This window comes from Micromys minutus, assembly GCF_963924665.1.
Source record: "Micromys minutus genome assembly, chromosome: 13".
Taxonomy (NCBI): Eukaryota; Metazoa; Chordata; class Mammalia; order Rodentia; family Muridae; genus Micromys; species Micromys minutus.
The window spans coordinates 10,241,800-10,266,398 of NC_137982.1; the positions used below are offsets into that span (position 1 = coordinate 10,241,800).

General features: G+C 41.6%; 1 protein-coding gene across 7 annotated transcripts in view; it reads left to right on the forward strand.

Annotated features, from left to right (window-relative positions):
• Window positions 1-412: 412 nt before the first annotated feature.
• The window catches only part of MAPKAP1 (MAPK associated protein 1), a 211,676-nt gene continuing 187,489 nt past the window's right edge, over window positions 413-24,599 (forward strand). For 3 of the 7 annotated variants that reach the window (XM_080927361.1, XM_080927365.1, XM_080927366.1), the window contains exons 1-4: window positions 413-749; window positions 2,206-2,291; window positions 11,731-11,887; window positions 22,356-22,683. In XM_080927361.1, the coding sequence (XP_080783487.1) occupies window positions 22,425-22,683 (259 nt within the window). In that variant the 5' untranslated portion in view covers window positions 413-749; window positions 2,206-2,291; window positions 11,731-11,887; window positions 22,356-22,424. Of the gene's footprint in view, window positions 750-2,205; window positions 2,292-11,730; window positions 11,888-13,031; window positions 13,167-22,355; window positions 22,684-24,599 lie in introns of all 7 variants that reach the window. The other 4 variants (XM_080927363.1, XM_080927362.1, XM_080927364.1 and 1 more) reach the window with 4 other exon arrangements.

Sequence of the window (24,599 nt, forward strand, 5' to 3'; positions counted from 1 at the left end):
AGCTTTGATAATCTGGGTGTTTAGATAGTAATTTAAAAAGCAGTTTGATATTATGTCCATTTAGCAAATAATAGTTGCATTCTTCTTTATGATATGGCGGTTAAGCTGAAGACTTCTCCCAGTAAAAGTAAGAAGAAATAGCTTACAGTGATCCTTACACTTAAGGGTAAACAGAAGACAGTTAACTTGCCTCATAAATGGCCAAGGGCAGCAAGCATGCGCAAGCGACGCCAGGCCCCGCCCCTTGTCCCGCCCCTGGGAGGCCGCGGCTTCTTGTTCCTGGCTCTGGGGCTTGCGCACTGCGTCCCCAGCCAAAGGCGCCTCGCTGATCGGGGACTTCCGGTACGCAGGGTATGGTTCCGGGTCGTGGCTCGGCTCTGGGTAACAGGTCTGCTGTTGCCGGCCGGCGGCGGCGGGGAGCGGCGGGGTCATGAGGGCGTGCCCGGGGTGCCAGGGCCAAGTCGGCCGGTAGGATTGCCGGTCCCCGAGGACTTCGTGGCGCAGGGTTCGGTGTAGGGGCCGGGAGGCGTGGGGGACCTCCCTCAGGGACGTGTCCTGGGCGAGGCGGCCTGTAGTGTGGAAGCAGCTTCAGGTAAAGGTTGCCCCAGCCGTGGCCCCCTCGCCCGCTGGACTCTCCGACCCCTCAGCACACCGCTGCCCAGCGGCGCCCATTGGGGCCGTGCTCCGTTGCCTGGGAGCATCCGTTTCCTTGGCCCTTCCTGGGCCTGACAGCTGGGTGTGTGACTTAGGTGAGGAGAGACTTTGGACCTGGTGGTGTGGGGGCGGGGGAGGGGGCATCGTTGACTCTGGAGGTTTCAGGACCCGAACTCTGTAAGGTCCGGTTCCCAAGCTCCATCCATCCTGTGAAATCAACTTTTCAAAGCATTGCCTGGGCAGTCTTGAAACAGTCCCACAGATTGTTTACCTACCTAGAGTGCTGCTTGGAACTTGGATTCCGTTTCTCTATTTATGGGAGTGACAAGGAATGGTAAAGCTGGGGGTGGGGTGGGAAGAAGAAAAGATTATAGTTTAAAGAAGTGTATAACTCAAACCAGAAACTATAAGATGAAACAGGGACCTCAAAATGTGTTACAGCCTTCTTTGAATGACCGCAGTATTTGAAACTGTCACTGTTCCCAAATCCGTGCAAAGCATCATATTTGTTACAAACCCCAAAACGGCCAAGTTCAAAACCTTCCCAGGAGTAAACAGTAACGTGGACAGACACATCAGTTTAAGAGGTTCACATTCACATGACCAAGAGAAAGGATGGGTCCCACTTGTGAACAACCACCAGAGCAGAAACAAAGTGCGTTATTCCTATGTTTAGGAGCCACTCAAGCTGCAGTGAAAATTCTTGCTCAATGATAATCGCCCCCATCTTTTTCAGTCATATCCCCTAAAGCTTACTGAACTCCAGGGAGGGGCGCAAGCATGTCAGGCGTCCCTTTCCTTTAAGCTGTGTACTCATACCTGCCTTTAGCTAAATGTACATAGTGCCTGCACTGCCTCTATGGTTTTGTGGCTCTTGGCTCTTTACAGTTAACCTTTTAAAAGTCCCCACTATGCTTCCCATGGTCTAACTTAACCAGTTAGGGACAACCCCAACTTCGAATGAATGATTTATCCACCCTCCCATTTTTGTAAGGATTATTTTTTAAAATTTGTATGTGTGTCCATGTGGGGTTTGTTTGTGTACATGCGAGTGCAGTTGCCTACAGAGGTCAGAAGGGCGGGAGAGTGTGTAGGATCCTCTAGAACTGGAGCCATTGGTGCTGTGAGCTGCACATTGGAGGTGCTGGGAACTGAGGTTGGGTACGCCATAAGAGCAGTTCTGTTTCTTAACCCTGGGAATGATTTCTTACCTAAAACCCTGTAAGCACCTGTTACTTTTAGTCATTTCATTTAGCAAGCATGGATATAGGTCAGGCACCGTATGGCCGTTCAATAAGTAAGACTCAGTCTTACTGTGAAGGGGAAATTAGTTACTCCAGTACAGTGACAGACACTGTGAGAGTTTTTCTGTCATATAGAAATAGTGTGTTGTGTCAGTTTTTAAGAGATGACACTCAGTGAAGGGAATGAGCACAATGTGAGGTAAATTGAGCTTCCGTTTTTTCCGTTTTAATCATTTTAATTCAGGTTGACAGGAAGACGTAGGTTAGTTAAACAGCTGGTACGAGACAGAACCTTTTTTCTTTCCAGGGCACTCCATGCAAGTGCATGTTGAAGCAAATGACTGGGAGGGAACATAAAACATTGAAGTGGAGAGTGCAGACAGTCCTCGAAAGGTAGACAAAGCCCGTGCTGCAGGCCTGTCCCAGCTGCTTGGTAGGCTGAAGCAGCAGAGTACTTGCACAGATTGCATGAGCTAGCCTGGGCAGTGGTGAATGGCAAAGTGGTTAAGAGCTCAGTGCTCTTCCAGAGGTCCTGAGTTGGGTTCCCAGCACACACATGACAGCTCATAACCATCTGTAACTCTAGTTCCAGGGGATCTGATGCCATGTTTTGGCCTCTGGATGCCGGGCAAACACGTGGTATTTACACACACAAAAGACCCATATACATAAAATTTTTTAAAAATGCTACATCTTAAAAAGAGAAAAAAGCATATTTTCTTCCATAGCACGGAGATGATGGTGGGTGTATGAGTGTGTTAGTAGTTTATAGAGGATAGATTGGCATGGTCTGGCTTTGTGTTTTGTGTGGCATGCTCTCCTCACTAGATATGCGACCTTTGCTTAACTCTAGCAAGCATCTTCTTCATCTTGGGAAATGAGCACTACAGATATTTAGTAAGCTGATCTGAATTAAGTAAGAGCCAGGGCTTAGCCTTGCCCCCTCCCCAATGTGTTCGAGACCAGCCTGGGCTACACAGAGAAACCCTGTCTCAAAAAACAAAGAAGGAAGGAAAGAAAGAAAGAAAGAAAGAACAAACTTGGTAGAACCTGAGTCCGTGGCTTGAGCTCTCTGAGTGAAGCATTTCAGATTGGGGACTTAAAGTTAGTGATACTCATCTAGTAAAGACTGAAAGTATGCCAAAACTTAGAAAAAAACACAAAATCTGAAAACACTTCTGACCCCAAGCATTTTGAATAAGGAATTCTCAACCTGTAAATTGTCAGGTCTGCCTAGTAATAACTGTAAGAGCTCTGGGGTGTGGTCTTAGATGGTGAGTTGGTTCCTAGTCCAAGTAAAGCAAGTCATTGCAAATGTTTTTAAATTGAGATTTATTGGAAGTCAGTGTCCCACAAAGTCTTACTCAAATCAAATTACAAAAAATTCCAGTCCTATCACCAGGATATTGTCATTTCTGCTTTTAGCAGGCATTTGAGATGTAAACTGGAGAGTTCAAAGCCAGGCAAGCAACATCAGTTTTCGTTTGTACTCTGTAGTGGGCAGTTGATGAATACTTGGAGGGTGTGTGAATGTAAGACATTGGTATGTTACTGGGAGTAAAGCCAAGTGCTCTCACATTGAGTGAGGTCTTTGACATCCCAGCAGGGAAGAAGTGTCTTTAGAGGAAGTAGTCATGTTCTGTGTATGCTGTTCTAGCATCATGACATTGTTTCACATCTGTCCTTGCATGGGAAGGTGTAAGCATCATCCTGATGAGGGAACTAGGGCATGGAGGGAGGGGAGAGGGCGTCATGGTGCAGCTCAGTGGTAGAGTGGGTACTTGGTATGAGTGGGGTCCTAGGTTTTACTGCCAAGAACCAAAAGTTAGCAAAAGGAAAAAGAAAATTCCTGACTTTATACAATTTGAATTAGAGCTGTGGTTCTCAACCTGTGGGTTACGTCTCCTTTGGGACTTCCAACAGCCCTTTCACAGGGGTCACATAAAAAAACCATCTGCATATCAGAATTTACATTATGACTCATAGCATTAGCAAACTTGCAGTTATGTAGTAGCCATGGAAATAGTTTTATGACTGGGGTCACTACAACATGAGGAACTGTATTAAAGGGTTGCAGCATTAGGAAGGCTGAGAACCACTGAACTAGAGGATGTCTGCTGGCTTCTTCAGTCCTGCATCATGTTGCTTGTTCTTGCTGTGTGGACGAGGACCTGCCAGAAATGCTATAAAGAAGAGCTAGCTACATATGGGGGCTCCAGTATAATGTCACTGCTGGGCACAGTGAGGATTGGAGTTGGTCTCTGCACTCAGGGCCCATCAGCTGAGCTACTGTTTCAGGCAGTGGATTTGCTTTTTCCTATTTGGTGGGGATGTATTTTGCTTGCTGACTCAACTAAAGACTTTGGAAACTGTTCTAGTTCAGTGGATGTACAGGTTTCAGATTGAGAATCTTAGAAGTAGGTTACTCTGATGTTTAGGCCTTACTGTTAAGGATGCATCCAGATGACAGATTGTAGATGACAAAGAAGTCTTGTTACAGCTTCTCTACTGAAAGTGATCTGGCCTTTTGTTTTTAGAACACTTGTTAGAAGTCAGTGCACCAAAGGATTTTTCCTGAAGGGATGGGAAGCATGGGGAATCTCCAGTGTGAGAAGTATCTTAGTAATTGCTGCTCTGTTCTGCAGAGGCCAGTGCATGGTTTTCTCATTTTGTTAGGCTAAATCCCAAAGGGATGAGGTTTGGATGAGGGTACCTTGTGATACTTGGATTTGGTGTTTGTAGCACTGTAAACCATGCCATCAGCTTTCTCTTCCTTTGGTCCTCCTCACAGTATTGTTTCTTGGATAATGTTGTTGCATATATACTATGTTCCTTTACCCTCGTAGCTGTGTAGAGCAGAGGAGACGACATAGGGAAGCAGGCAGAACTTCCTGAGATGAACAAATGGGCTGCCAGAAAGCCATAGTTCTGGAGAAAGTGCCTTAGTCTGAGCTACTCACTTGCAGAATAAGCTGATTTTGCTGAAGTCTTTTTAAGAATTGCTGTGGTTAAAGTCACATAGCAAGATATTGGCAGGCCCCTGTAGAGAATGTCTCAAATCTCTGATGCTCCTTGTCTCTGTCTGACTGGGCCAGGTCCTGTATTTTTTAAGGGAACTAGGTGGGCCGGTGCTCTGCACATATGTGTACTGCTTTGTTGACTGTTTATATATAAGACTGAAGGGGACAGAGAGTCACCAGGAGAGTAAGAGAAGTGTGGTCAGGGAGTTTCCAGCCCAGGAGTTTAATTTATTTTTATTTTAATCCCTTTCTTCCACCAGGTGAAAATTGAAGAAATATTGGTCTTTTAGATTCTTGTTTTCATTCATACTCTATTGTATAAAGAAATAACATAGAATATAAAAATAAAGGAAATAAATTCTGAGCAGGCCTTCAGAATTTATTACTTCTACTTGGCAGCAGTCTGGGTACATCAGGGGAGTAGATTTAAGATAGAAATAAAAAAAAATTGAACTGAAAGTAGAAAGTAGTTTTTAGAAATTAAAAGTGAGAAAACAACAAGAAATCTCTTAAAGCAAACCAACACCAACCAAACCTGAAATGTAGGAAAAAAGTGTTAATCTGCAGAGATTATTGTGATTGCTTGTGAGATAAATTGTTATGTCAGATTTACACCTACATGTGTGCAATGTTATGTTCATAATATCCCACAATAGAGCATGTTTTTATGAATATGCTTCTGTTATTTGTACAGTTAAGTGGTCAGAAGGTGTACATAGTTTCAAAGAAATGACAGCATTTGATTCTTCCCCGTCCCTGCTGTGGCCTTGTTTTAAGATTGTGTGCTGTAAGTAAGTACTCTTCAGCAGGGTAATTGGTAGGAAATCATTTGAAGGAACGTGCTTCTTTTTAAGACAGCAGCTCTTTAATATAAACGTTAGTGCTGCCATCCGGGAGCCTAACAAACTGAGGTGTAGCTTGAGCACTGAAGTAGCAGAAACCACACTCACCTGTGTTTTATACCGGCTGGCTGTCACTTTGTCACCTAGGCAGTCTGCAGAGTGGTGTTAGCAGTACCCGCCTGCAGTACTTGTAAAAACTAAAAGAGACAGATCTTGTTATGAACTGCCGTGCTTTTAGAGACATTCAGGGTCTGGCATACAGGGCTGACCCTTGGGAGTAGTTATGAGCAAATACGATTTTCACATCTGGATGCTGAAATTAGTCACCATAATTTTAATTGTACTTTGTGAATTACTTAGCATCTTGACTACTATGTGCTATTGAGACAAGTCTCAGTCGTTTCTTGGAGTGGTTAAATAAAATGATCTGTTGAGTAACATTAGAAACTTACACTAAAGCTGGGCATGTTTCATGCCTTTAGTCCCAGCGCTTGGGAGGCAGAGGTAGGTAGATCTCTGAGTTCAAGGCTAGCCTGCTCTGTAGATCGAGTTACAGGACAGCTACATGAGAAATCTTGTCTCAAAAAGTCAAAAAGGGAGGGGGGTGCAAAAGAAATGTACACTGGCTCATGGGGTCTTGCTCTGTGCTGGGACTGCCCCTTCTTTTGGTACTTTTGTCAGGATTTCATGCTGCTCTATGTTTGAATATTGGAACCAGCTCTTATGGGACTGTCATCTGCTTTTAGCATTCTTCTTATTCATATATACTTAATTCCTACCGAAAGTCATTATTTTTGAGTGTTTGTAGGTATAACCTTATGATATGAAGTTTAAAGATTTGATAAAACTGTATATTGCTGGCAAACGGTGGTGGTGAGAGGGTCACCTGTTCATTACTTGTCTGACTATAAGTTTGTAAAAATTTGGTAGAACTTCTGAAAAGACCTTGAACAGTATTTATTTCAAGCTTTATGATGGAGTTATGAATGCATTTAAACTTGTAGCCTTAGTTATAAGAATCTCTGTTAAAGGATTATAAATATAGAAAAATGTTTATATTTATGGATGCTTCCTGTAGCTGGGTATGGTCTCCTACACTTGTAATTCTATTGCTTGGGAAGCTGAGGCAGGAGGATCATAAATTTGAGGGCAGCTTGGGCTACATAGTGAAACTTGAAAAAAATCATGGAAGAAGTGGCATTTGTTTTGGGTCCTGGTGAGCACATGCTACCATCACCTGTTTAGTGGGTTTGGTGGGCCTGTGACAGCTTCAAGTCTTTACTTTCAGGTGGGGTTTGTGAATTTATGAAGTTAAGGTTGCTAGCCAATAAGAGATTGATAGAAAAAAAATAAGTTGGGGGCTGGAGAGATGGCTCAGTGGTTAAGAGCACTGACTGATCTTCCAAGGGTCCTCAGTTCAATTCCCAGCAACCACATGGTGGCTCATAACCATCTGTAATGGGATCTGATGCCCTCTTCTGGTGTCTGAAGACAGCTCAGTATATTCATATACAAAATATAAATAAACAACTTTTAAACAAAATCTAGGCCAACCACCACTGGCAAGATGGCTGGGTGTGTAAGGACACTTTCCACCAAGTCTGATGAATTGGAATTTCAGGTTTGATTCTAGGACCCACATGATGGAAGGTGCACAGGGGTGTGGGAATGGGACGAACACACAAGTATATATATATAAAAAGAAAGGTCAACTAAGGTATAGCATAGACTTTTGTTTATTTTCTTGCGTATGATATGCAAGCGATGTGGTACCTGGTGGAGGTGAGAGGACAGCTGTAGTCAGTCCTGGCCTCTCAGAAGCCAAGCTGCAGCCACCTTGCCTGGCAGCAAGCTCCTTAGGCTGAGCCATCATCTTTTAATGGCTCAGCTGCTCTGCTAGGAAAGGCAAGGGTGACATTGTTACAGTAAGAATTAAATAAAGTGAAGGAGATATTTGGTTGTGGTCTTACAGCTTCTTTGTCTGATTTTTCCATGGAGGATTTCCTACTTCCACAATTACAAGTTAGCTATAGCTGCAGTTGACTGGCTGAGCTTAGACTCTTGTTTTCCTGTAACGTGAGTAAGCACTAAGGAGAAATGGATTAAGTCAGCTTTGTTATGTTTACAAGTCAGGCAAGGTGGAAGCCCCCTATGTGGCCTAGTTGACTTTGTCTGTTCAGGGTGGACTCTTCTTTAATTTACTTTCAAAGGAACAAGTTCCATCATTTTTAATCAGTAAGAAAAAATTGAAGACAGGTTTATTTTTAAAATTTTCTAGTTTCATTAAAAGGTATGAGTATTAAAGTGACACTATGAATTGTCACCTTAGACTCCTTCCATCGTGTATTTATAAGGGTAGTAGTGCCAGCATGCACATTAAGCATTATGACCAGTGAGGTAGTTCTTTAAACTGTGCATGGTGATTCTTGTGTATGTTGTATAAAAACATGCACAATTTAACAACTGTGTGAGCATATTTAAATTAGGAAAATAGCAGGCAAGTTGTTTCCTTTGTAAACTGCTCTGTCCAAAGCATTCTGTGTATTATCAGAATGAAAAATGACAGCACTTTGTCATCTGCTCAAATTGATACTGCACTCTTCAGGATGACAGCTGAAAAGGCCCACAGGTGCCATATAAAGAGGTGACCATGTTGTCATATTTCATTTCGGCATCCCTCTGCAAAGCCATAATTACCTAATTAGGTTGTTAATTAGGAGATTAGCATTTCACTATATTGATAGAATGCTCTTTACTGGTGTAGGGCTAGATACAGATTTGTCTGCCCTAATTTATAATCTCTGCCTGTTTTGTACTTATTTATTTGCTTAAGATCCTTGTGTGGAGCAATTGAGTTTATCTGAGAAACAGTTTGTTTACAAGCTGATGGAGCTTTGATGACTCTGAGCTCTGGTCTGAATGGACTGAAGAATGGTCACAGCCCAGAGGGGATTATCAAAATGCTGAATTGTTAGAGCTCCTGTTAGCATAGGCAAAACAATAACAAGCAAACAAAAAGCATAGAAATTCAGATTGTTGGAATAAAGTCCAAAATGCAAAATGGGAGTTGAAATGTGACAGATGCCTGTGTCCTACACAAGACAAAGGACACTACTTTTATTGACTGATGCACCACTTTCATTTGTACCTGACTGTACACAGTTCAGAAACTGAGGCTCGCTCAATTACTTGAGAATAAGTATATTCACTTCCTTAGTTTATTTCTTGTGTACCTTCTGTCTTTTAGCCTGTGCTATTCTTTGTCTTGAGTTCTGGAATTTGAAGTATTTCATGGTTACCTTATGTTGGCATTTGGATTATGCAGTGTGTCTCTGTTTAGGGGTGGGTGGCCACTACTTCCCTTTTCAGTATAGTGCCTATGGTTTGGTATCACAGGTACCTTCCTTACTTCCAGTTCAGAGCTCCTTAACCTCTAGGTCAGTGGTTCTCAACCTTTCAAATGCTGTAACCACTTAATACAGTTCCTTATGTAGTGGTGACTCCCCCATAAAATTATTTTTATTGCTACTTCATAATTGTAATTTTGTAAATGTTATGAATCACCATTAAGTATCTGATGTTGGTCTTAGGCTACCCCATGAAAGGGTTGTCAACCCTCAAGACCGATAGCTTGAGAAACACTGCTCTAAGCAGTGATTTATACTGCCTGCCTGCCTTCCTTCCTTCCTTCCTTCCTTCCTTCCTTCCTTCCTCCTCCCACCCCTCCCCCCCCCCCTTTTTTTTTTGAGAAAAGAGTACATAGGGTTTCTTTTTATAGCTCAGGCTGGCTTTGGACACACAGAGATCTACCTGCCTGTTTCCCAGGTGCTGGATTAAAGGTGTGGGCCAACATGACTTAGAAGGGTATAGAAGTCAGGTGACTGGGCAGAACATTTTAAGAGAGAAGTTTTTGTTCAAGGTTGCGTGAGAACAAAGTTCAGTAGAATAGAAACACTAAGAGGTGAGTGGAAATGAGGCTGGGCTGCTTGGTAGGCAAGGGTAAGATCTGAAGGAATTTGGGAAGTCAGTTAGGAAGCATTTGTAGCTTAGGTCAGCCCTGTGGCTTGCTTAGGTTATTGAAATAATGAGGAATGGATGAGTTTGAGAGAGAAGAGCCAGACAGAATACACAGGATTCTGACTAAATGCCTTCAGAGTATATGCCGAAGTGTGTCATAGATACGAGACCCAAGTCTTTTCCATTTTGACCTAAGTAAACATACTAAGAGGCTGACTTTCTTTCAGGTGAGTGTTGCTTTGGGGTCCTATAGTGGCAGCTTTGTGAAATTGGGAGGGGCTGAGGCCCAGAGAAGCTGTCCTTTCCCTTAGCTCCTGGCTGATGGGCTCCAGTGCACAGCTTTTGTGTTTTCCTCATGTCATGCTGGCTTTCTTGTTTCTTTGTGTCATCCTGCTTATTCCAAACAGAATTGTTTCTGAGGAGTGGCAGCTCATTAGGTTGTGGACAGAGGTAGTATGTCACCTCTCTGTGGCTTCCTAGACCAGAGTACTGATGCTCCAGCTTACAGGGCATTTCTCCTTGAAAATAAGAGACGCTGCTGGTATTTAGACATTAGTCTCCCTCGACTAGAAATTTGGGTGAGCTCCACACTGATATATTTCATAGTTCCTTTCCTCCAAGGAAGGAGAGTTGCAGCCTTGTGTTTCTACCCAAGTGATTTCTACCTGTCTGATAGCACCGACTTGTTTTACAGGTTGTATAATTTTTTGATTACTCTTGTCGCAGAGGACATTGTTGATACCTTTGGGTTGGAGTCATCCACACCAGAAGAAGTGCAGCGTAGGGTTCGTTGCTGTGAAGAGGCTCTATGGCAGTGGCAATTCTTGTAAGGAAGACTATCTGGGGCTGGTCAACAGTCCAGAGGTTCGGTTCAGTATCATCATAGTGGGAGCATGGCTGGAGAAGGAGCTGAGTTTTATATCTGGAGTGGTAGGCAGAGACAGACAGACTGATTGAGCCTGGCTGGAGCTTCTGAAACCTCAAAGCCTAACCCCAGTGACATTCCTACTCTAACAAGATCACACCTAATGCCACTTCCTGTGGGCCTTATGGGGTCTCTTTTCATTCAAACCACCACAAATGTGGCATGGATTCTAGCCTTTTGTAGCCCCCTCCATCTTTTTTATTGAGTTATGTATTATGTATGACTCACATATGATAACACTCACCCTTTCCAGTGTACCATTTAGTGGGCTTTATATATTTGCAAAGCTTTCTGACCATTACCATTATCTGTTTAGAACAGTCAGACCCCAGTTTTTCTGCCCCAGCTTCTGACATTTACTCTTCTACTTTGCATCTCTGTGGCTCTGCTCTCAGCCTTTTATAGAAATGGAATTGTAATCTGTGACCTTTCATATCTGGGTTCTTTTGCCTAGCAAAACATTGAGACAGCTAAGATTGTATTCCACCCCCTTTCTGATCAATAGTTCATCATGTGTAGTTACTGCTTCTTGTTTATTCTCTTACATGGTGGGCTTTTGGTTATTTTTTCCTTTGGCTATTATGCTACTTTGCACATTGGTGTACAAACTTGTGTATGTACATGTATGCTCAGTTCTCTCGGGTGCAAGTTGACCCTGCTGGCTCACATGCTAACCTTATGTCCAGTGTCTGCACTGTGCTTATACTCCCAGCACACCTTTACCAGGCCCAGTGGACAGTGCTATAGTCAGGGAAGGCTCGTCGTGCCTCCCTTGCAAGGACTTCTGGGCCAGGGAAGAGAGGAAGGAACTGCTTAGAATTTGGGAATTTATACAGTATGCTTAATATAGTCAGAGGTCTGTGTGTGTGTGCATGCAAGTGTGTGTGTGCATGCAAGTGTGTGTGTGCATGTGGGTGTATGCATGTGTCAGTCTGCCTGTCTCTTATTCCTGCCTCTGTCTCAGTCTTTATTTCACTGTCTGTCTCTCTCTTTGTGTTTCTAATACAGCTTCTGGGTTTTCTTTGTAGGCCTTCATGCTTGCGAGCTACCTTTAAACTGTCGCTGTTTCTTGGGCTTTCTTGCCATACATACTTCCTGGGCAAGCTCATTCACACCTATGGCTTCATCTGTCACACGTATGTTGATGTCTTCCAGATTTACACAAAGTTTTCTCCAGAGCTACAGGTATGTCTCTCTTTAGCTCCCAACAGTTTAGCGATATATATAGATATATATCTATATATATCTGTATATATCTATATATAATCTCTCAAGTTGGTTTCAAACTGTGACTTTTCTGCCTCTGCCTCTAAAGAACTGGTATCCCAGGTGTAAGTTTGGGTCTTGTTAATCTCTTTGGGTAATCCATACTTAAGCCCTTGTGTCTGAAAATAATTCACTATCTGCACCTCGCCCTACTCTCTCCTCGCACTTCTGCCCCAGTCTGCCTGGTAACATGTATGTGCTTAAACTCTTCAAAAATGATTATTTGTATGTCACAAGCAGAGGTCAGGAAGCAGCTACAGGCATCAGTTCTCCTTCTCATGTGTGGGTTCTGAGGATTAGACTCGGGTAGTCAGACTTGACAGCAAGTATTTTTACCTGCTAGGCCATTCTGCGGCCTGCTTGTCATTGTTGGCAGAGTAAAGGTCCCCTACATCCACTCACAGTCACCAAGCTCTCCTGCTTTTTAACTCCGGAATCCTTCTTGAGTTTATGGAAACATCTTACTGCTTCACTTGGGACTTCATGCTTTCCTCTATGGGCTGTTGCTTCTGTCCTGTTCATAGGTTAATCTGCTGTGTAACGCCATAGTCTCTGAAATGCTCATCAATCAGCAACTTTGAACTCCGTGTAGTTTTAGTGATATTATGTGCTCTGCTGTTTCTAGCTTCAGTATCAGGCTGTATTGTAGGTTGCTACTTGGCTTGTCCTCTAACCATCCAACTTCTTTCTTATCTTTGTAGATTAATCATAGACCAGGGAATAACAGCAGCATTACTACTAAGCATCCTTGTAGTACCTGCTATGGGCTAGGCAGTTGTCACAAGCACATAACATTCATTCATTCATTCAGTTAGTTAGTCAGTCATTCTTTACAAGGTACTGAGTAGCCATCAAAATGATTCCCATTTTCAGATGAGGGAATAGATTTAGAAGTTGTTACTCTCCACAGGTCCTACAGTGAGTGAGTGCCCAAGTCTAGATTTGGACCCACGTAGCTTTGATTGTTCTTAGCCCCTCAGACCTGCCTCTGCTGATTTTCTTAGCTCCCTCTTCCCCAATTTTCTGACTTACTATAAGGATCCTGTCTTTGATTCCACACCAGCTTAACTCACAGATGGCCTGATGTTCATTTGAAGTCCATAGGACAGAACTAAAGGGGATTTTATTGTACACTGTCTGATCAGGGAGCCAACACTACAGAACAGTGCCAGCCCCTTTGTGCCTGCTCTTCAGGTAGGTAAGTTGGAAGTTACCTGTGTTGTCTTGGCCACACTCATGCCTTGGAAGCCTTGTCTGAGCACCCACTCTCATTTGCTGCCTGTTACTGCGTTTCCATAGCACTCTGTTGGGGTCCTCCAATGTGGCTCTCATGCTACATGTGAGCATTTGTAGTCTTGTGTTTTCTCCCTCCTCTGACTCTTCTTTCAGATGGGGACAAGGTAACAAGCTGAGCACTTATTACCTTGACTCCCAGAATGTGGTGGGAAAATCAGCACTTGCTTCTTGGAGGCCCTTAGGAATCTCTTTGGTTTACCATTTCTCTCTTCGCTTGGTTGAGAAGTCTTATATGACAGAATGTCACCAAGGGATTGTACATTCACACCTTTGCCATGTCCTTTTGTCTATAGTGTGTAAGGTTTCACCTCTACTCAAGGAAAGGAGTTGCTATACATCAAAGAGGTGGTTGATGCAAAGGCCAGACTCTGCCGGTGCCTTAGAGTTCTATGGCCTCCATAAACCTCCTGTTCTTTAAGGGCTGGTCAAGTTTTATTTCTAGATAATCTGTTTCTGGTGCCTGACACATTGTAACACTCATCAAATGGGTAAAGTTTATGAGTAAGTACTTGGTAGGCAAATGAGCAGTGATTTCTGTGTCTACCCTTAAACCGATGATTTCATACTGAAAACAGTCTAGTTGCTTTGGCATTGTTTGTATCTTCACTCTAGAGAAAACTATAAACATTTTTACCTGAGATCTTAAAGTAAAACCTCAAGTTATTTATTTTTACAGCTGCCATTCAAGTCTATTATATCAGAGAAACAACACCAAAAAAATAATTTAGGGCTATATTGCAGGAAACTGGCAGATTTCTTTTAACCGCTGAAATCATTGTCAGGGAGTGGTGTGTTGTCTGAAGTGTTACTGTTACTGCAAGTTAATAAACATTATTTCAGGAACCTAAAAGCGCTGTTTTCTAACAGGGGAACTAACACTGTAGTGTGATTTCTGCATTGTTAACTTGGTGCTCAGTGCTTTACATTCTCTGGACTTGTCATCAGGAACATCTTAGGCAGACTTTCAACTTGGAGTTGTCCATTAAGAAATGACACTAAAGCCAGTTTTTTTTTTTTTTTTTAAGATTTACTTATTCATTATATGTAAGTACATTGTAGCTGTCTTCAGACACAGCAGAAGAGGTATTGGATCCCATTACAGATGGTTGTGAGCCACTATGTAGTTGCTGGGATTTGAACTCAGGACCTCTGGAAGAGCACTCAGTGCTCTTAACCTCTGAGCCATCTCTCCAGTCTACTAAAGCTAGTTTTATTCTCACCCTTGATAATCCTCACCATTGATATTGGGGTTCAGGAAAACCTCTGTGTTCTGGGAAACTGAACCACACAAAAACAAACATCGCACATTTTTCTGGGCAATCAATTTGGATAACTTATTTTCTAAAGATTTATTAATTATGTTAATGTGTGTGGTGGGAGTATGTGTACAGGAGTGCTGATGCCAAGGAGACCAGCACTTACTGGAAGGATCCTAGGAGCTGGAACTACTGTGGGTGTCTACTTGTGTGCTCAGAACAAAACTAGGCTTCTCTGGAAGACCAGTTTTGCTCTTCACTACTGACAGCCACCTCTTCAGTCTGGTAGATGTTTGCTTGTTTTCGTTGTTTTTACTCTAGACTGCCTCGAACATGCAGTGTAGCTGAGGATGACTTTGAACTTCTGGTCCTACAGCCACTGCCACCCACATGGAGAAACTACAGACCTGATCCATCACACTTTGCTCTAGTGGTATATATACCACTCCTTGGCCTGACATTCTAGCTGGACTGTTGTACTTTAGCTTAAAAGAGACTCTGTCTCAGAAACTAGGGTGGAGAGTGCTTGAGGAAGACGATCAGCATCCAACTTTAGCCTCCGCAGAGACACGTTCATGTACCTGCACAGACACTTATGGACACCTGCTGCCTGAACATGTTTATAACATTCATAGCTTTTCTTTTGATGATGATTGGGAAGTAGTCCTAAGCCAGGCAGGCATTTGAAAGGCCAAGATTTTGAAATTTCATTTCCACTATATTTGATCAGTGTAAATCATAATGTGAGCCCAGATTCAAACAGGGCAGTGAATTTCCACTGATTGGTTGATGTGAGGAGCTGCAGAAGGATATCTGCCATGTGCCCAGTAAGGTATTTAATTCCCGTAATGCTTAGTTTATAAAACAAAGATGTTAGTACATCCTAGTCTGTTACTAAGTATTCCTCACGGGGAAAAACCAACAGGACTTATCTATCACTATTCTTGTGTTTCTGCCTTAGGGAAGCCCAGCCATCCTTAAAGTGCTGCCACTTCCTTTCTGCCATTGGGAGTTGGTGTGTGAATTGTACTGAGTTGTTGTTGGGAAGAGCATAGGTTATGGCACTGTTAGCCTGTGGAGGGCCAGCACACTCTTGTAGATTCCTGTCTCACTCTAAGATCGTGAATGAGTCCTGTTCAAAAGAACATACAAGCTTTTTTTTTTTTTTTTTTTTTTTTTTTTTTTTTTTTTTGCTGCAGCTATTGTTGCTTTTATTATCTTCAAGTAATTTTACTCAAAGGGATAGAAGTGGGGGAGGATAAATAAACTCCAAATATGTCTCACAGTCTCTGTACACTGAGGTTAGGCATAGTCATGTGGAGAAGGTTTAATTCCCACAACAGTTTTAAAAAACCTTTTTTTTTTTTAAGTCTGAAAAATAGATGAAGGCTTAATTTAGAGTTATGTTGGAGAGCATTAGAGAAGGAAATTTAGAAGCAATAAACCAGTTTATTTTAATAGTCATTTAAATTATTTTCAAATTCCAGGAGGCATGAATTCTGAACTTTAACCAGATCACAGAATGTTGATCATAGTCAAAAGATAGTCCTTTGGTTTCTATCAATGGAAAACTTCATATATAATGAAAGGGTTTTGTTTTCCTAACTGTGACCATCCTGCATCATGGTAGGTAAACAAGACTGCTATCATTAACCTGTGCTAAGGACTTCTGTGTGGGAATCAGGTTATCATGCCTAATATTTACAGTGTCAAGTCGAGGTACAGTGTGGAAAGGTTTGTAAAAAAAAAAAAAAAACAACCTTCACATCTGCTGTTACATGTTGTTAACTCCCTTAGCAGACGTTAAATCATTTCAAGTACAATAATAGTGTGGGAGGTAAATTAACTAACCATTAACAATCTTATAAATACACAATTAACATGCCAGCATTTATATGACACATTGATGGGGCAGCAGTAATTTTTGATTGGGAGTTTGCAGACCTTTGAGAAGCCTCGGGCTGTTGCTTATTCAGATAGGTCTTCACGGATTGCAGGTGAGGGCTGCTAGTCACTGGAGGGCAGTGGGTGTGGCACTGGAAAGGAAAGGAGATGAGGGCTCTCGGTAAGCTTGAGCCTGAACACAAGCATTTAGTTTTCCTTGCAGGTCCTTAGGGAGTGGAGGAGTACAAGGAGGGTTCAGTGTTTAGAACAAGTTATTTGAAGAAAGATAAAATACTACAGCTATGGATGGATTTATTTTCAAAAATGTCCGGGGTTAAGGCATAGCCAGAAGCTGAGTGTTTGCCAGGCATGCAAAAAGTTCCTGGGTTTCATCTCCAGCATTCCAGCCAGTCAGCCTAGCGGAAATGGATTTAGACCTAACTTGATATGTGAAGTAAGCTCTGTGGTTTCAGGTCGAAAGCAAATGAGCTCTTATATTCCTACTGTGGGGACATTCTGAGATTTTCCTCCCTTCCTCCCTTCATTTCTTCCTTCCTTCCTTCCTTCCTTCCTTCCTTCCTTCCTTCCTTCCTTCCTTCCTTCAGAATACTTTTTCAATAACTATTATAGATTCTGCCTAATTTTTTGTTGTTGTTGAAAAAAATTGCTATAGCATTAGCAGAGAGTAGCTAAGGGTCTTGTTTATAGCTGATCACATTTGTATCTTAAAGCTTTTATGAAGAGCTAGGAAGAAATTTCTCTCAGGCCTCAGAACCCAAATAGCACAGCAATGGCATGTTTACAGAGAGTTTATGATGACTGTTGTGTTGTTTGCTTGTTTGTTTTAGACACTATGTAGCTGGCCTGGAACTTGTTGTGTAGACCAGGCTGGTCTTAAACTCACAGAGATCCTCCTGCCTCTCCTTGAGTGCTGGGATTAAAGGCATGGGTTACTATGCCTGATGATGGCAGTCTTTAAAAGGTTGTTTTGGTGGTTATAAAAATTAATCCATGTAAAAAGGATAGAATAATTTTAGCTTTTGCAGTCACGTAAGGTTAGGTGTTGGTAATTCCTCTGGTTTCTGGAGTTCTGTGGTCTCGCTGTACAAAGTTCTTTGGATGCATACTGTTTTATCCTGAATCACTGCCCCTTGGCTACTTTCCCCTACTCTACATGTATGTTTTTTCCAGCTTCATCTCATGCTTTTCTATGAAGCATTGCCAGTAAAGCTTAGGAGCTTGTGCGTATAAAGTTTTTATTAAAAAGTATTTAGTAAACTGGACATGGTTGTGTATGCCTAGTTTTGAGACAGGAAATCCTCCTGGTTTGAGGCCAGCCTGGGCTACAGAATGAGATCCCAATCTTAAATGATTTTTCAGGCCTGATATCCATCAGAATCTTCTAAAAATGATTACCTTTTTAGACTGTGTGCCGAGTTGCCACATGCAGGTTCTGTGATTATTAATGAACATAGGTAGGTATGAGGAGTGTGTGTAGTATCCATGTTACACCAAGATCCTCTTTTAATAGAGTAGTAAGAATTGAGCAGATATGTACTAAATATCTTTGTATAAGGAGACCAACTTCGTATATTACCTGTTATTTTTAAAACTGGGAAAGGCAACATACACATGTAATTCTGGCACATTCAGCATAGGGCAGAAGGGTCTGTAATTTAAGGCCAGTCTCATAGCAAGTTTGAAGCCAGCCTGGGCTATGTGAGACCCTGTCTCAATAAAGAAGGAAAAAAATTGTTTTGGAATTGTCCTCACTCTGCATAAATGTCTTATTACTTACATATTTTTTTTAGTAAATAAATATGCTTTAAAGAAATAAAAAAAAACCCACCATATTTTATAATTAAAATTGAGATAAAATTCTTTAAGTTTGTTTCCCAGATTTAAGTTTTTTTTAAATTAAAAGATTTTCAATTGTAATAAAATATACATAAGATGAAATGTATCATTTTAACAACTTTTTGATATCCATTTCAGTGGCATTATATATATTCACAATGGTTTGCATCCATTACCGCCACCCATAAAGAACTTTTTGTCTCCCTAGACAAACAGTACTGAACATCTCCCTGTCCTCCTTCCTCCAGCTCCTGGCAGCTACCAGTATCCTTTGTGTCAGTAGAAAATGATGTGTGTTCTAGGTGGCCCAGGAGAGTACACGGTCTGTGTGATCAGCACATTTCACTCACTTATGTCCTTAGGCTTCGTCATCCATTGAAGTATCAGCATTTCCTTGGTTTTAAGGCTAGTTAATATGTGTCACATTTTGTTTATCTTCTACCATATATGTTTCTTTTCTTTTTTTGGTGTGTGTGTGTGTGTGTGTGTGTGTGTGTGTGTGCTTATCTGTACATGTGGGCTCAAATGTTCAGAGGCCAGAGACATTAGGTGTTCTGGTCTGCTGATGTTACCTTATTCTGTTGCAGTGTGGCTGACGCTCATTCTAAGCTGCTAACCAGCTGCAGTGAGTCTCCTGTCCCTGTCCTCCATAGCACTAAAGTCACAGGTGTATGTAGTCATACCTATTTTTTTAACTTATGTTATTGAAATTTTTGTACATTGGTGCAAATTTGACTGCATGTAAGTCTGTGTGAAGGCATAGGATCCCCTGGAACAGGACTTACAGACGGTTGTGAGCTTCCACAAGGGGGCTGGGAATTGAACCCAAGTCCTCTGGAAGAGCAGCCAGTGCTCTTAGCTGCCGAGCCATCTCTCCAGCCCCACCATACCTGATTTTTTATATAGGTACTGGGAATTTGAACTCAGGTTCAAATCATGGTCCCCGACAGCGTTTCAGTGCATGTATATGTCAGGGCATATGCACAATTGTTTGGATGTTTAGGTTATGTTTAGATTTTCTGCATATGTTCCAAACAATTCTGAGGTAAACACTTATGCTCAGTTACTTCCTAGGGCAAGTTCTAGAGTGGATTTTACAGAGTGTTTATGTTTTCTATTCTGATAAGCATTACCAAGTTTCCTTCACAAGTGCCCATTTCACTCCCTCCTGTTGTAAATGAGAGTGAAATGTCTCAGGACACATGTCGATATTCTTCAAAACCTTTTTGCTCTTTGTACAATTGAACAGGAAATATAACTTGATTTCATCTTTGTTCTAAACATGTTTAGAAATCAAATATACCTTCAGGTGATGCTTAGCTGCTCTTAAGAGATTTTAAAAAACTGTCATGGTTCTGAAAAGCAATGTTGGCATAAGTTGACAGTGTCCCAAGGTGACAGTTTTGAAGGGCACATTGGTGAGAGGCTCTCTTTTCTGTGTTAAGGGAATATGATCCCTTCTCTAACTACACACCTGACATGCTCAAAGGGCTTATCTTGACAGCAGAGTTGGATAGTCATTGGAAGTTGGACAGTGACATGTATTGAGTCTCCTGCTTGGTGTAGCATCTTGTTGCCAGTGGGATGTGGTGCTAAGACCCTTGTCTTTATGAAATTGCAGAACTGTCTCATAGGATCCCAGAAATGACACCCCCAATAGCGTGTTTCCTAGGAAAGTCCAGAAGATGTTCCCTCAGCTGGTATGCATCAGTTCACACAGACTCATCAGGGTATGGAGTCATACTGTTTAATAGACTGCTTGCTGGTGTTAGGGTGTGTTGAGGTCTCTCTAACAAAGGATGAAATTGGGGAGCTGGTATGCCCCCTCAGAGGTGCTTAACCCATTCCTCTGATGTTTGAAAGCTGCACTGGAGCAGATTCACTTAACTGGAAAAGAGTTTTGTTGGTGTTATAAATAATAATAATAATAATAATAATAAACAATTTTGAGGGAACTTCAGTGTACTTTTTCTTTGCTCTTTGTGTTTTGGTGCCAGAACACTTTTGGTTTCTTGGGAAAGCTAGGTAGTGTGAAGGTGAAAGGCACAGCCCTTTTGCCAGCAGCTAGCTTCCTTTTTTTCATGGAGGGAAGGAAGCAGGAGAGCTTGCAAGTGGCCAGCTGTGACCTGATAGATCAGCTTCTTTTCAGGTGATTCCATGCGTGGTGCTCTCTCTGTGGTTATAGAAAAGGCTTCATTTTTACAAATGGAATTTAAATGCTCACTCTAAATTATATAATTATTTCATTGGTACATTGGCATTTTAATATTTCAGAGATCACTTATTTCAGAGATGTGTGACACTTATTGCGTGGTATTGGGGGCATAGGAGATATGCATAAAGTTTTGTTCAGGCATGTGGTACTTAGCTTTGCATTTCTCATTAGCCTCTGTGAAAGAAGTTGTTCATGAACCAGATATAAAGAAAAGAGCAAAAATTAGTGTGATCATCTTGATTAGCAATGTGCTTCAATTAAATTTCCTTTTAATATCAGTATCTTTAAGATTCACTAGATTAGCAGTTTTCAAACTGTGGGCCATGACTTCTTTGGGAAACCTCTGTCTCCGAAAATATTTATATTACGATTCATAATAATAGCAAAATTATAGTTATGAAGTAGCATCAAAAATAATTTTATGGTTGAGGGTCACCACAACCTGAAGAACTATATTAAAGGGCTGCAGCCTTAGGAAGGTCAAGAACCACTGCACTGGACAATATCAGCAAAATGATGTTACCAGGCAAAATTTAAAAAATTACCTATTATGCTTGTCATTAGATTTTCCCTTTCTAGAAGAAACAGATGACAAATCTTTCATCTTTTATCCCTCTCTTTTCTTTTTCCTTATTTTTCTACTGGGAATCAAACACAGGACTTTGTATATCCTAGGCAAGTAGCCTACTATATCCCCAATCCCAATGGTAGGTATTTGTATGCAAGTGTGTGTGTGTGTGTGTGTGTGTGTGTGTGTTCAGGTGTATTTGCCCATGTATATGAGGCCAGATGAGGAATTTATTCTGTTGTATAATTCTCTGCCTTATTCCCTTGAAATAGGGTCTTATCTGGAGTTAGGCTAGCAGCTGGCAAGCCCCAGAAATCCTCATATGTCTTTTTATCATAGCTTTGGGGTTACAGATAATGTTTCCTTCTGTGCCTAGATTTGTATTTTAAAATTTATTTAATTGTATGTGTATGTCTTGCCTGCACATATATATGGGCACCAGGTTTGTGGTTGGTGCCTACAGAGGTCAGAAAGTATCAGAGCCCCTTGAATTGTAGTCACAGATGTTTGTGAACCATGTGGGTGCTGAGAATCAAAGCCAGGTCCTCTGGAAGAGCAGCCAGAGCTCTTAATTGCTGAGCCATTTCTTCAGCTTCCAACACTTGCATTTTTATCTGGGTTCTAGGGATGTAAATCTAGTTTGGTCTCTAGGGTCTATTTCCTAGCCACAATGTACATTTATTTTCTGTTGAATATTTCCATTCAACTTAGAACGTTCCATCTAGTTCCTGGAATAAACATCATTGCATGTAGTTTTAATAGGATCAAGGAAGTAGTTCTAATAATTGTGTTTGTAAAATAAGAAATTAATCTTGCGGCAAGGCAATTATGATTAATGTGCTTTATTAAAAAAACACAATATTATCTTAAACCAAAAGAAAAAAATGTTTATTAAGCATAGTTACTTTGATGATAAACTTTTGTAAAATCCCTAGCTTCTCAGAAAGCTTCTGGCCCCTTTAAAGTGACAGTAATGGCTGAAAACAACCTAACAGTGCCGTGCAGACCCCCAGCTCCCTCATGAACAGGCACATGGAGTAGAGGAAGAGCAAAGGAGAACATCTGCTCCAGTAGTGCTTCCTTGCTTTGAATGGCCTCACTAAATGTTGCTATGACTTGTTTGCAAGAGAGCCACGGGCCCTAGTGCTTGTAAGGATTTCCTTTCTGATTAGGTTTAATTGTTCAAGATCCAGGGTACAGAGATAATGCTGGTTTTCAAGGTAGAATTTTATCACATTGAGTTTGTTTGAAAAATGATTCAGCCATTTTCTGCCTGATTCTTAAATATTGCTGTGTGCATCATGTTTCTAGGTAGGTGAGCCTGTGAAACAGTATGAAGAGGAGAAAATAGCCTTTTAAAGAAACTGGCCCACAGAAAGAATGGCCTTCTTGGACAATCCAACTATCATTCTAGCTCATATTCGACAGTCACACGTGACCAGTGATGACACGGGAATGTGTGAGATGGTTCTCATTGATCATGACGTTGACCTAGAGAAGACTCATCCTCCGTCAGTGCCTGGAGACAGTGGGTCAGAAGTTCAGGGAAGCAGTGGTGAGACGCAGGGCTACATATACGCCCAGTCTGTTGATATTACCTCGAGCTGGGACTTTGGTATTAGAAGACGCTCAAACACAGGTAAACTCTGTCTTCTAGTGTGCCTTCTTAGCTTCAGATCAATAGTCTGCTGAGACATAATGGGCAATGTTGGAACAGGTTTGTTGGGACGTCTGTGTCGACTTGAAGATTGTGGCTGAGCCTCTGGTATAGGGCTGTTGGAAGTAGACAGGAGAGCTGTGTTTAGGTGGAAGTTACCTGTACAAAAGGAAGTGGGCCTGTTTTGAAACCTTAGGGCCACCAAGTCTCAAGTCAGTTTCCTGGAGTAAGGTTCCAGGGTGACAAAGAACTTTTAATATGGGAACAGGCTAGCCCAGGAATGTAAGTCACCAAAGTCAATATAAGAGCAGGCTAGCCCAGGAGTACAGGCCACAAAGTCCCAGTTCCTGGAGGAGCAGTGGAATGTGGGTCAAGAGGAGATTTAATAGGAATTTGTACACTGGCTGAGAGAGGAACAGAAATGTCCCTGTTTTGGTATTTTACTATTATTTTTTTAAGTTGATCATTAACCTTCAATCTGAGTGGTTTGCAGATGCTCAACTCTGGCATATATATTTAGTCATTAACTGTTAGAAGCTTATCAGGTCCATTTTCCAGCTATAGTGCTTTTGTTATCTTTCAGGAGGAATGCAGTGTGCCAGGGATTGTATTGAGAGAGACAGAGAGATGGGGAAGGGAGGGAGAACACATGCATACATGTATGTATGTTAGAGACAGGGTGCTTTAGGGATCATTTTTAGACCATTATAAAATACAGTCAGCATCAGTAGCAGTAACCTCTTAATCCCAAGGAAAGGGAGTAGCAAGAGATTGGATAACATTGAAAATGTTTATTTTCAGGGTCCACATGTAAAGTGTTAACATGGGAGTCTGTGACAGAGCTGGGCACACCTCAAAGTGGAAGACAACATTGATGTTAGGTTCAGAATGCAGTGACTGTGACATCATAAAGAGTAGTTTGCCCTTATTATAAAATAACTAATAGCACTTTCCGGCATTTAGAGGGACTTTTTATCAAAATAGGGCTTGAGTGCAGGTTTGCATATCGTTTAGAGCCATTGGTATTCAGTGCTCTAGTTGGAACATCCTTGCAAGTCAGTGTGATGATATCTTCTCTCACAGGCTGTGTGGATTCCACCAGGATCAGGCTGCCCAGTGACAGCTTTATGATATTGCCATGGCTACATTTTTCATAGTTACTAATGACAGTGTGATGTATTTTTTTCTCAGTGGATTTGATTAGATATAGTGTCTTCAGAATGCTTTTGCAAGCCAGGGTGGCCATGGTGACACACACCTTTACTACCAGCACTTGGGAGGCAGAAGCAGGCAGATCTCTGAGTTTGAGGCCAGCCTGGTCTCTAGAGCTAGTTTCAGGACAGTCAGAGCTACACCGAGAAACTTTTGTCTTGAAAAAAAAAATCAAACAGAAAAAGAATGCTTTTACTTCAGCCTTGTAGTTTAAATTTCTGGCAAGATTATTTCCAGTGCTCTTCTACCATAGTGCTAAGGAAGGAATGGTATGGCTTTCCACCTTGTAAAGAAAATTTAATTTAGTTTTTATTGTCATATGTGTGTGCCTTAACATGATGTTGAAAATGAGCAAGAGAAAACAAGCTTTGAGAGAGGCCTCAGTTCTGACTTTCTCAGTTGTGGCCTTGAGCAGCAGTTGCTAATGGGTACTGGTGATCTCTCTTTGAAGGACCAGGCCACTGGTTTTTGAAGGTTGAAGGATGATCAGCCAGTGGTATTATAATTATAAATGTGTAATTTTAGGTGACTCTTGAAGCTGAAATTTCTTTACTTAACAAGGAGGTTGTAGCAGTTAATTGAAACTGTGGGCTGTATTGGTGATCAAGGAATTTTGTTTTTAATCTTTTTAGTATATCTTAAAAGTTTTAAGATTTGACTAATGTTACAAAGATACAAATCATTTA